Consider the following 13,326-nt stretch of genomic DNA (forward strand, 5'->3'; position numbering starts at 1 on the left):
GCTTATCAAAATGACCATGTTTGATGACAGCTGAAAGTCAAATGGCCTTGTGTACCATTGAGAAGGTGATTAGCTACACCTGATTGAGTTTTTCAAGCCTTTTTTTTTAGGGGGGGGGGGGGTGATAGTTTTTCCAACTTAGTGATTCTGTTTTTTTTTTTGTTTTTTTCTGACATGTTGGTGTTATACCCATCATAGTGTATCACTTAATCAATAAATCCTGAAGAAGTCATGTGTTGTGACGTAACGCGTAGGGTGGGCCGATAACGTCAAGCCACACAACCGAAAGTTTGCAAGCCGCCACTTTATTGCATACACTCAATCTTTTAATAAATATTGGTTGCTATAAGTGATACACTATGATGGGCATTTTTTTCCACAAGTTCGGTGGCTATGTTGGATAATAAATAGGAAGACCATTCTGGAGGAAAGTGTGGAGGAGAGTGGAGCTATAAAAGGAATTATACCTACCCAGGTTAAAAGGGAAAAGCGCTGTTTGACCTAAATATATATAGGTCAAATAAAGGAGGTGAGAATACATGTGTCAGTAGAGGAGAAACAGAAGGGTTTGCACATAATAGGAATGTGCACAAATATCTACAAGAATTGAGAAACTTTATATAGAAGACTTGATATACCGTATTTTTCGCTCCATAAGACGCACCTGACCATAAGACGCACCTAGGTTTTAGAGGCGAAAAACAAGAAAAAAAATATTCTGAACCAATGGACTGCAGACACAGTACAGGGGATGACCAGAGACTGCGGACACAATGCAGGAGATGACCAGAGACTGCGGACACAGTGCAGGAGATGACCAGAGACTGCGGACACAGTGCAGGAGATGACCAGAGACTGCGGACACAGTGCAGGAGATGACCAGAGACTGCGGACACAGTGCAGGAGATGACCAGAGACTGCGGACACAGTGCAGGAGATGACCAGAGACAGCGGACACAGTGCAGGAGATGACCAGAGACAGCGGACACAGTGCAGGAGATGACCAGAGACCGCGGACACAGTGCAGGAGATGACCAGAGACCGCGGACACAGTGCAGGAGATGACCAGAGACTGCCGACAGTGCAGGGGATGACCAGAGACTGCCGACAGTGCAGGGGATGACCAGAGACTGCCGACAGTGCAGGGGATGACCAGAGACTGCCGACAGTGCAGGGGATGACCAGAGACTGCCGACAGTGCAGGGGATGACCAGAGACTGCCGACAGTGCAGGGGATGACCAGAGACTGCCGACAGTGCAGGGGATGACCAGAGACTGCCGACAGTGCAGGGGATGACCAGAGACTGCCGACAGTGCAGGGGATGACCAGAGACTGCCGACAGTGCAGGGGATGACCAGAGACTGCCGACAGTGCAGGGGATGACCAGAGACTGCCGACAGTGCAGGGGATGACCAGAGACTGCCGACAGTGCAGGGGATGACCAGAGACTGCGGACAGTGCAGGGGATGACCAGAGACTGCGGACAGTGCAGGGGATGACCAGAGACTGCGGACAGTGCAGGGAATGACCAGAGAGTGCAGACAGTGCAGGGAATGACCAGAGACTGCAGACAGTGCAGGAAATGACCAGAGACTGCTGACCTTTGGGGAGGGAGGGGGAGCGGGTACCTGAATTTGACAGGTACCCGCTCCCACTTCCGCGGAGTTGTCCTTCCCTCTTCTTCCCGGGACGGCTTCTGTGACAGCCGGGTGCCCACTGCGCATGCGTGAGAAGCGCTGCGCTTTGTGAATGGCCCGGCGCCTTCTGGGACCTGTCATGTGTCCCAGAAGACACCGGATCATTCACAAAGCGCAGCACATGCGCAGTGGGCACCCGGCTGTCATAGAACTCAGCGCGGGAAGACTGTGCAGCGCTGGAGCGAGGAATTGGTAAGGTCATGCAGGAGAGAACAGCTGAGCGGCCGGCCCGGTATTCTGACATGGTGGCGGCAGAAATACAGGACCGGCCGCTTTATATTCGCTCCATAAGACGCACTGAAATTTTCCCCCCTTTTTTTGGGGGAAAAAAGTGCGTCTTATGGAGCGAAAAATACGGTAATTTTGTCATACAAGGACTTTTTTTGCCATATGGGATCTCTATGTCACAAAATGTTTATGTATGCACTGTGATGTTATGTGCACTTTATAAGAAGTTATATGGGTAATTGCACTGGCACTTTATTATGAAGATTGCACAAATGAGAGAAAAAGTGCATTTTTTTATGTTGCACGGCACTAATTTATAGAGCATGTATACACTTTATTTTTAGTTATTAATGGCCATGTTAGTTGACCATCAAAAATGGAAAAACCCTAACTGAATACTTTCTTAAAACCTCTAAGAAAAGAAGTGACATTGAAATGAATAGGTATTGTGGGACACTACATGTTTCAACACACAAACACATTCCAGCTAAAATGATGAGGCACTATTTGCAAGGGTATATAAACAAAAGGATTTAAAGGCGAAGTCCACCTTTAGAATAAAAATAATAAATGCACATTTTTGCAGGTAAAAATGTGAATTTATTTATTTTTTTCCTAAGGAGCCTTCAGAGCATTGTTCCCGCAACCAGCAGATCACAGGTGCAATGCCATGCTCCTGCAGACTCTCAGGAAAGGTGTGACAGCAGGTGCAGGCAGGAGAGCCCCCATCAGCTGTCACAGGGAGGTGAGATGGAAGGTGCGGGATGCAGATGGTGGAACATGTTTCGCTTGCTTTTGGCATGGAACATGTAACGTGCTCCAAAGGTGAACGTAACCTTTAACAGCAAGGAGTCCCTTGGAATGGAGTCATTGTCTGCTTTAAAGTGTTACTTAACCTACAACAATAAAATCAGTCTGTATATGCAGTAAAGCATGCTTGGTATACTCACTGTGGAACCTAAAGGGTTAATCATCTGCATTGTGAAAAACCATGGTTTGATTCTGACCTCTCTGATCCTCCCCTTCTTCCAGTGTCCCCCTCTTATCTCCTGATAAGACATATCGTGTGGAGTCATTCTGCACATGCTCAGTTTGGTGTGTATTGCTAGAGAGTTTTTTTTTTCCTTGAGAGTGCGCATGTGATCAGCACAGGGCCAATCAGCACTGTCCAGAGGTCAGGGGTCCTGCATCCTAGTACAGCAGAATGCAAACTTCTCCAACAAGCTATAACCAGTGTTCTGCTGGACACTGATAGAAATCACAAGACTGCTATATACTGGTAATAAGAAAAGGTATTTAGCAGTTTATATTTACTAAAATAATTGCATTTCCATGTTCTGTGTACTGTGGGAGACCAGATATATTGAATGCAGGGTCCTGGGTTTAGTAACACCTTAAACTGGCCAAAATTCTTGCAGTGGGTGGCCGTCTTCCGCCCAATAAGATTTTCAGCTAAACAACGGCTGCATCCAATCAGATAGTAGCTGTCAGGATACAATGGCCCAGCTAGGGGATTTGTCCATTTGCTTTGTAGAGTGCTGAGAAAAACAGTTTTATTATTTATTTCATTCAGCCTGCATTTAACATTGTATGGCCAGCTTTAGGCTTTGTGCCATCTTCAGGCTGACTGCTTATAACGTCTCAATATTTGCCACCGGAGCAATGTACCAAGCTACAATGGGAAATCGTGTTTTATCCCCAAAATTTCTTGTTGCCTCCCACCAAATCAGATGAGTATACCATTGGCATGTTAATAATTGCTCCCTAAAATAATTATTTTAGTGCTTTGGTGCACAGATAGCTGGATAACAATTCATATGGCTCTTTGGATATAGTACATCTATACAGTTTGTATTCACTGGCACAATTCCACCCCCACCCGTTTGTACCAAAAGTGGCAAAATAGCATAACATGGACCAGGATCAGCCAACAGAGGGCTAAAGCATGCTGTCGGGGTGATGTCACAAGGCTGCTGCAGACTCTAGAAGGATCCTGATCATTTTGTTGGGATCTACCCAAATACCCATTTCGTAGCTGGTTCAGCCTCTCAGCACATTGCAGAGTGCCTTAGTCAGCCACTTCTTCCCCCTCTCCAGCCCAGTGTTCCAGTGAGTGCTTAAGGGCAACACAGTGGCTAAATGGTTAGCACTTCCGCCTGGCAGTACTAGGGTCTCTGGTTCGAATCCCAATCACGGCACCACCTGCCTGGAGTTTGGATGTTCTCCTTGTGACTGCGTGGGTTTATTCCGGGTACTCCGGTTTCCTCCCACACTCCAAAGACATGCTGGTAGGTTAATTGGATCCTGTCTAAATTGTCCCTAGTATGTGTATGTATGAATGTGAGTTAGGGACTTTAGATTGTACGCTCCTTGAGGGCTAGGGACTGATATAAATGTACAATATATATATGTAAAGCGCTGCATAAATTGCAGGCGCTATATAAGTACCTGAAATAAGTAAATAAAATAAATAAGAGGCAGAGAAGAGCCGATGCCTGACAGACAACACTCCCTGCTTGCGAACTGAGCAATCTGCAGTCAATTGATTGTTTTGGACTCAGAGCCGGCAGGGGGACAGCTGCACAATCACACCAATACTGCAGCATGAAGGTAAGTATGCTTTTTTTTCCTTATAACTCTAAATTTTTTTTTTTTAAACACTGATCTCTATGATGAAACACAACTTTTAATCTGCTCACGCCAACAGTATGCAAATATGCGGCCTCTCGGTGGCTGGATGCATCAAAAGTAAGCAAACCTGCCAAGAGCTAGTGTCCTGCGTGCTCTCGTCACATTTACTGGCACCTCACAGAAAGGTCCCTATCACTACTTGCGATTGGGACCTTTCTGATCTTGTGACCGCTGTGACAGCCAATCACAGCGGTCACATGACTCTAAAACCTGTCCCGCCACCTGGTGTTACAAACCCCTTAAAGGGTCTGAAAGCACCGACACAAGAAGTTAACATGAGCTCCATGATCGTTACTTAAAAGTTAATTTGTTTGTTTGTTTCTGTATAAACACTGATTATTCTTTGTGCATACTATCTGAGAAGTTCCAAACCAGCTAAAAGGCTCCAATCTATTTTATGCCAACCTTTCACACTCTACTATTACGTTATGATACGTGTAGGAAATAGGGCACAGACACAAAACATGTCAGGTACAGCTCAGAACATTAGCTGCTCTTACATACAAGGAAAGGGCAGAAAAAAAACTAAATGCATAGTTAAAATAGCTGAAATACCTACTGTATGTGAACAGTTTACCTGCCAAAATATTTGTGACTGATTAGCCAATCTCGTTAAACTGAATTTCCAGAGTCACATACCGTATACTACTGCAAATCTGCAGCTTTGGGTGTCATTTGCCTGATCCACGGACTATGAAAGAGCATCATACAAGTACTGAGCTCCTCTATGTGCATCCATTCTCCTTAAGGGCTCATTTACACCATATTATTATTATTATAATACAGTGTCTATATAGCGCCAAAGGGTTTGCTCAGTGCTGTACATTAGTGTGGGGGACAGAACATGAGACAAAACAGTACAATACAATACACGAGGGGTTAGAGGGCCCTGCTCTTTCGAGCTTACAATCTAGGAGGGAGGGGATAGTGGTACAGGAGGAAGTGGCTGTGGGGGATGGAGTGGTAGGAGTGGAGATCGGTTGTTAGGTGAGGGTGGGGTAGGCTTCCCTGAAGAGATGGGTTTTTAGGGTGCGCCTGAAGGTGAGGAGGGTAGGTGACAGTCTGATGGATTGGGGTAGGGAGTTCCAGAGGATGGGGGAAGTCCTGGAGAAGTCCTGCAGTCAAATGCATTTTTAAATGCAGTATGAAAGCATAGGCAAGAAAATGTATTTCAATGAGCTTAGTTTAAACCATTGCAGTTCTTTCACAAGCGTTTATAAAAAAAAAAAAAGTACAGCATACTGTACTGTTTTGCATCAGAATTCGCAGAATGCATATGAAGGCACTGCAAATGCATGACAATGCAATGCTGTAAAAAAAAAAAGCCAAAAATGATTGCAAACACACCACAAACATATTGTAAATGCCTGAAACCACACATGTGGAACCACACACTGAACACAAGGATTGTGGTGTAAACGAGCCCTAAAATTGCCTAAACACCTCCTTCTCTAGTAGCTTGTGCCTGAAAACAATTAGCAGCATTGTAAAATATAATAAAGATTTTTTTTAATGTATACACAACTGAACAAATGGTGTTTTGAATACCTTTGAATTCTGCTTTAATCAAAAATCCTTCATGGTTTACCAAATCATCCTTGTGGGATTTACATTCCCAACTATTTTTGGGACTGGGAACGGAGACTTATTTTGACAGCAATGTAACCTGTTGATGTAATCTGATAAAGAAATGCAGCCAATCGGACACAGTTGCGATATATAAACAACATTCTATGTAACTGGATGGACAAATAAACTGAACAGTTGAATAGCCAGATGTAAATGAAAGATTCCTATACAGGCAGTCCCTGAGTTACAAACATCTGACTTACATACGACTCATATTTAAGAAATGACACAGCGTGACATCACACTGGTCCAGAAAACTGCCGGGAGGCCATCTTGCTGCTCATTGCATGCTGCCACCTACTGTCCAGTGGACCTGGCAGCAATCCCACATCACTGCATGGCCAGTTAACCCTTCCCTATGCCATCGAAAACTTAAAAATATTTTTTTGGCTGAAGTAAAACTTAAAAAATGTACCGGTTTCAACTTGCATACAAATTAAACTTAAGAACACACCTACAGAACCTATCTTGTTTGTAACCCGGGGACTGTCTGTAAATTGAAAAAAAAAGGAAAAAAAAGAAATGGAAAAGCACTAAACAATGGAAGTTAAATGACACACAACATTTACCAGATAAGACACTATAACAAGAATCTTCTCGCATAATCACTTAGCAGGCCATACAGGACTCACATTTTGGCTGATTCCTGCTGAATCAAACAAAACTCGAGCCACGTATGGCCCTGTCAGCACCACACAGCTCATAAAAGTTGACAAATTGCAGGCGCTGGGTGGAAAACTGTCAACACAACAGTGACTGTAACCAATGATATGTAGTCAATGTTTGAGTCTTCAGAAAGTCCTTGCCAGCTATTGTATTGGGCAAAATAGTTAGCAGGGAAAATTTCTTCATCCTTGCTGTTTAGCGTTGGAGGAGGAATCCACTGTTCAGCTGGTATCTAGGCTTTAAAGTGGTAGTAAAATCTTTTTTATATACTTTTACCTACAAGTAAGCTTATACTAAAGCTTACCTGTTTGTAAAATGAGTATCTCCTAAACGTGAACCGTTTAGGAGATAATCAATCTTTTTGAGAGCCAGCATATGCTCTCTGAAGGAACAGCATAGCAGTGCCGCTCCTTTTGAACACTTTGCCTTGGCCTGGGACTCCCGCGCACATGCGCAGAAGTAACATCATCGCATTTTGGCCAGTCAGGCGGCTGGAGCTTGTGAACCCGGAAGACTGAGTAAAGATGGAAGACCTGTCAGTGGTGACAGCACGCTGCTGGAGGGCTTCGTTTTAAGGTAACTCCTTCAGAATGTGCTAACATGTGATGCATGCTAGCACATAATCACTTTAATATCAACAAAAGTGCAGCGCTAAATAGTAAAGTCTGAAAAATGTCCACTATAAGTCTAATTCATAAAAACGTGCCAGATGCCAAGTAGAAATCAATGGTGGTGATCAGTGAAGAAAAGTAGAAATGCGAACTCACCAGAAGACAGATATAAGTAAGCGGTATGCATCAAAGCCCATGGATCCTCAATCAAGGAGAAAACAAAACTGGTCTGGTCAAAATGGGTTAATCTTCCCTCAAGGATGCAGAGCTTTTCCAAAACAGATCCAGGTAGCCAGAGGTCTCCTACAGCTGGATGGACAGAAGGGGTCACCTGCTTACAGGGGGTCTTCCTCCTCTTGGTAAATGCCTGAATTCTTAGCAAAGGACTCTGGATTGGATTAAAAATAGAGGAGTACCTTTTTGCAGTCATGTGATCCTGCAGCTCCAGCTTCCCTGTGTCAGTGACTGAAGAATTCCAGGAGGCATGGCCCAGCCATTATTGGTCCTGCCTTCTCTCTGCAGCAGGCAGTCACTGACACAGGGGAGCTGGAGCTGCAGGATCACGTGACTGGAGAGGATTAAAAATAGAGGAGTACCTTTTTGCAGAGTCCTTTACTAAGAATTCAGGCATTTACCAAGAGGAGGAAGACCCCCTGTAAGCAGGTGACCCCTTCCGTCCATTCAGCTGTAGGAGACCTCTGGCTACCTGGATCTGTTTTGGATAAGCTCTGCATCCTTGAGGGAAGATTAACCCATTTTGACCACACCAGTTTTCTCCTTGATTGAGGATCCATGGGCTTTGATGCATACCGCTTACTTATATCTGTCTTCTGGTGAGTGCGCATTTCTACTTTTCTTCACTGATCACCACCATTGATTTCTACTTGGCATCTGGCACGTTTTTATGAATTAGACTTATAGTGGACATTTTTCAGACTTTACTACTTAGCGCTGCACTTTTGTTGATATTACTCTGTTCAAGAATTTATTGGTTACTTAGAGTGCTTAGCTGATTTTTTGGATTAGCGCTCACTGTTTTATTATATACATAATCACTTTACCTTGCAGGGGATTTTCTTTTTTTAAGATGCGGTTTACTACAGCTTTAAACTTGGCATACATGTTTTGAAATTTGGCTGGTTCAGCAGGAACTGGCTACATTTCAATCCGTGTGTAGCCCTGTCTGTTAAAAAGAAGCAGATCTTTAGATCAGCTTCTGTCGAATGGTCCTGCTGGAAAACCAGCATCTGATCAGATGCTACAGCTCAGCATCCACCTCTCTTGTACGGATCAAAGAAACTGAGTTTTTTTCCATTCAACCCTCTGGTTCAAAAACTCTCAGTGTCCCAGCTTTACACTGACAAAATGGTATAACAATAAAACAGATATGAGTCTGTCCTGGAGCTCCCGCTCTGTTCAGGACCCAGCCAGGAACACTTAAAAGAACATGTGAAACTATAAACATCTAGACTGTCCACTGAACCCCGTCCCCTGTCGCTTCTTTAAATAGAAAGCAACAAAGAGTCAAGGACGTCAATAAAACGGTTTAAACAAAAGCCATTCTTTTATTTAAATATAATTTATAGGTAACTATCCAGCTGGCATAACAGTGCTCTTTTTCTGATGTGCTTTTTACAGGGAATTTAAACAAAGGCTTTTACTTAAAAATGTAAAAGATTGGAAAACTCCCGCAAGTCATCCTACATACAACAGGAGATTTTTACCTATTTTTTTTTTTTTTTTTTAAACAAAAGATTCCATGGCAATGCTGTCATACAGGGCAACATAGCAATCTATTGGATAAAACTTAACTGAAAAAAAATCACATATAGTACAAAAACTACTATTGACCCAGTCTGATTGAGGTCTTTGTGACAAACGACAGCCAAAACAACCACGGAGATTGCAGGGACCTGTGATCATTGTGAATAATTGCACAATGCCATACCTATTCAGCGACTATTACAGGTCACTGCAACCAGTGTACAAAATTGAGCTACCTGTCATTTTTTACAGTTTAATCAGTTCCAGGTCAATAGCAACAAATCTCACTAACTGTAATACAATATAAGGAAGTAACAAAAGGCTTTAGCTGGTTTGGAACTATAAATTCCAGCATGATAATCCAGAAGGCAAAAGTCAGCCAGAAACTGGTGGAGGATGCTGGAACTTAATAGATTTACACTAGCTGGAGATCTACTGTTGCCTATCTCTGCTACAGATGAGTAAGCAGCTAGAACATAGTCTCTCAATCAACATTAACTATTTGTAATGCTTATATTGCTAGCATTAGTAAATAGGAAGGTATAATTTACTTGTGTTTTAAACTTTTTTTTTTTTTACATTTCCTCAGTTGCTTCCTGCTTTCTGGTGTATGCCAAAATGAAGGCATACATCCCCCTTCATGGGCATTTTTTTGAGAAAAAAAATCTGCATATGATGCTAGTGTTAGGATGTGAACAGGATACAAACAATTGTTTTCCTTATGTCCTTGTAGAGACATACATAGGCTTTTTTACATCATATGCAGCGATGTGCATATTTATTATGTAAGTCACCAGTTTTTATGCACGTATGATGTGTACAAAGACTAAAAACATGTGCAGAGAAGTTGGTTTTTCTGCACCTGTTTCTGCAAGGACACATAGAAAACTAATGCTTTCTATGTGCCTGTTCACAGCATAATACTGGTATCACATGCAAATTGTTTCTGCGCAGAACTCTGCAATGCATCTGCAGTTTTCTACGTAGCGAAAAACTCACATCACAGCAGTGTGATGGTGTGAACAAGGCACACAGGAAAACAACTATGTCCTTGCAGAGACCAATATAATAAATACGCATATGGTGTGAACAAGCCTATGCAAGCCATATCTGCATGTTTTTCCATTAGTTTTTATGCACACACAATGTGAACGAGTCCTGACAATGGTCGTATAAATATTATTTATGGATTGTTGCTGCTGAGTGGAAGGGAAAAGGTGCAGAGATAACACAAGGAAGTAAGACAATCTATATTTTGTCCTAGGATAACAAAATTAGCACCACCTAAACCCACAACTTTCTCCAAGGAATTATATTAGAAAGTATAAAAGTTCTAACAGCTTTATTGAACACTTAGGCATATGTGGACTATGACTAACCCATACAATAAGCATGGTTCAGTTCTACATTATTTTTTGTTCATTTTTATTTTAACTTGGCATTCCATACCTGTAACAAGGATGATGGCCACGCACTGTGTCGGAGGTGTTTTACAATTGAGATGTGTCGACCTAAACTTCTGTGTACACTACAGCATTCATCACATATCAGCACACCGCGGTTAATGGACGCCCAGCCAGGATCTGTGCAGCGGAAGAAAAGAAATCATTAACAGAAATATACTACAACAAGATCAATGATCTCTCAGCTCCTGAAAAGCAAGGGCGGGGAGCTGAAGTTACATAGCGAGGAGAGCTCTGAGAGCTGATTGGAGGGAGGGAAGGGACACACCCCCTTCACACGCCACAAGGAACAGGGGTTGTGCTAAGGAACTGACTCTTTCTGGAGCAGTCAAATCTTCCTGCAGTAGTTAAAGGCAGATTGCATATTAAGACCTCCTCCTCTCTAGTTCCCTGGTCTCCTCCTCCCATGCCCGCCTCCAGGACTTCTCCAGGGTGTCACCCATCCTCTGGAACTCCCTGCCCCAACCCATCAGATTATCACCTACTCTCCTCTTCTTTTAGGCGCACCCTGAAAACCCATCTCTTCAGGGAAGCCTACCCCACCCCCTGCTAACTTGCCGACCTCCTCCACTCTTCCTACCACTCCATCCCCCACAGCTATCTCCTCCTGTGCCACCATCCCCTCCCTCCTAGATTGTAAGCTCGAAAGAGCAGGGCCCACAATCCCCTCATGTTTTACATTGTATTGGTATTGTTCTGTCACATGTTCTGTCACCCTTTGTAATGTACAGCGCTGAGCGAACTATTGTCGCTTTATAAATACTGTATAATAATAATAATAATAATAATAAAAAAACATAACTTCTAAAAAGAAAAACCACTGCAAGTAAGCATTTAAAATATTTTATTTTCTGTGCTTTTACCTGAAATTTTTAAACTCCCCCCCCCCCCCCCAATCCTCTTTTTGTTTTCCCCAAAATGGGTCAATATTGAGACAGAGAGACCTAACTGCAAATTCTGACCTTATTTCCAAATCTGTAATGCACCACCACACATGCAGGCACCTTCAGATATCCGCTATGCAAGTTTGTTTGCAGTTGAACACAGGTTTGCTTTTGGCACTAGTAAGTATCATTTGGTGCATTGATAATTTGAAGTGGAAGGAGGTCCTCTGAATGTCAACATGGGGTGCAAAGAGTGCAACATTGACTGAACCCATTAGGCCATAGGATCTACGCATAAATGCATAATTCTTTTTTAGTGGCTCAGCAATTACTACGCCCTTTCTGCAGGATAATTTTTCTTTCCCTCAGATCCCCTTTTGCATAGTTTTCTGTGGTTTGGACTCTTCTAGTTATATTATATTCCCTAGAGTCTTTAACGTAACATGGACAGGTTCTTTTTTTAAACAAATTCTAAATCCAATCACTAAAAACTCATAATACCTTCAAAGCTTACTCCAGAAGTTAGACAACATCTACCCTTGCAGTGAGCATCACTGAAAGAGCGCCAAGAGCACCTACAGAGGGCAAATGAGCATTAGAAGTGGACCAGAGAGCAATTGAAGAAAATTACCTGGCTGAAGAACCATGTGTGGTTATGGAATGAAAGGAACAACATTTTCTACATTTATGAGCATTAATTTTGCAAACAGCACATTTTCTACAAGAAAAATAGCCAGTCAACTCTTAGAAAAAGGAAGATTTTTTTAGGTGGCTCTACAACATTTGGGGCTACATGTAACCTTAATGGAGGCACCCCTCTAAATATCTTTTATAAACACTGGGGAGCATTGCGTAATTATAGGGTTTGAGGCCCTTTACTCCTAGACACTGGCCTGATGGTTTTTAGAGCGGCGCCTCCATTAAGGTTACATGTAGCCCCAGATTTTGTAGAACCACCAAAAAAATGCAACCACACATGGTTCTTATAATAAGTCCTTCATGACCTGCACTACTAAAAATGTTGAATATCTCATTCAATGTCCCTGCAGCCTTCAATATGTTGGACACACATTGCAAACAAGACTTAATGAGTACATTGCCAATATCAAGAAAGGTTTTCCCATCGATACTGTATCGAAGCATTATGTGCTACACCATAACAAAAAACCCAAGGGTACATTGTTTTTGGCTATCAACAGATTAACCAGCAATTGGAGGGGTAGCCATATTAGACGTGAAATTTCCAAACTCGAAACATGGTGGATATATACTTTGAGAACCTATAGTTTGACTATAGAGTGGGATATAAATGTGTTTATTAACAACAGTTAATTCTTTTGTCTGACTATATCCCTCCATGTTGTGTCTACCTTCAGGTGTGGGTTGTTTTTTTCATCTTTTATTATTTTTAATATCTATTTTATGGTTTTATTGTGATTGTTTTTATGTGTTATGTTATTAAGATGTGTTTCTGGAAACAGCCACAAGATAGTGCTGATGCTGGGTGCAGATGCTGAAGACCTAATATTACCATTATTTTTTGGTATATATGATTTATTTTTTAGTAAATCATTTTGGCTGATAAATCCTACTTATTTGTGTTTCATTGTGGCCCAATGTCTGATGCTCAGGTTATGGGCGGATTGAGTCCTTCTGGGCTTTTTGTCTTTGAAGCGCATTTACAGCTGCTGG

The 13,326-nt window shown here is 42.4% G+C and overlaps 1 protein-coding gene across 6 annotated transcripts in view; it reads right to left on the reverse strand.

Moving 5' to 3' along the window:
* The window catches only part of GIT1 (GIT ArfGAP 1), a 225,853-nt gene that overhangs the window by 102,758 nt on the left and 109,769 nt on the right, over positions 1–13,326 (reverse strand). For all 6 annotated transcript variants that reach the window (XM_089683028.1, XM_089683027.1, XM_089683030.1 and 3 more), the window contains exon 2: positions 10,737–10,870. In XM_089683028.1, coding sequence (XP_089539154.1) covers positions 10,737–10,870 — 134 coding nt within the window. The remainder of the gene's footprint in view (positions 1–10,736; positions 10,871–13,326) is intronic.

The sequence above is a fragment of the Staurois parvus genome, unplaced genomic scaffold (assembly GCF_062004578.1).
Source record: "Staurois parvus isolate SC_StPar_1 unplaced genomic scaffold, SC_StPar_1.0 ptg000299l, whole genome shotgun sequence".
NCBI classification, from domain to species: domain Eukaryota; kingdom Metazoa; phylum Chordata; class Amphibia; order Anura; family Ranidae; genus Staurois; species Staurois parvus.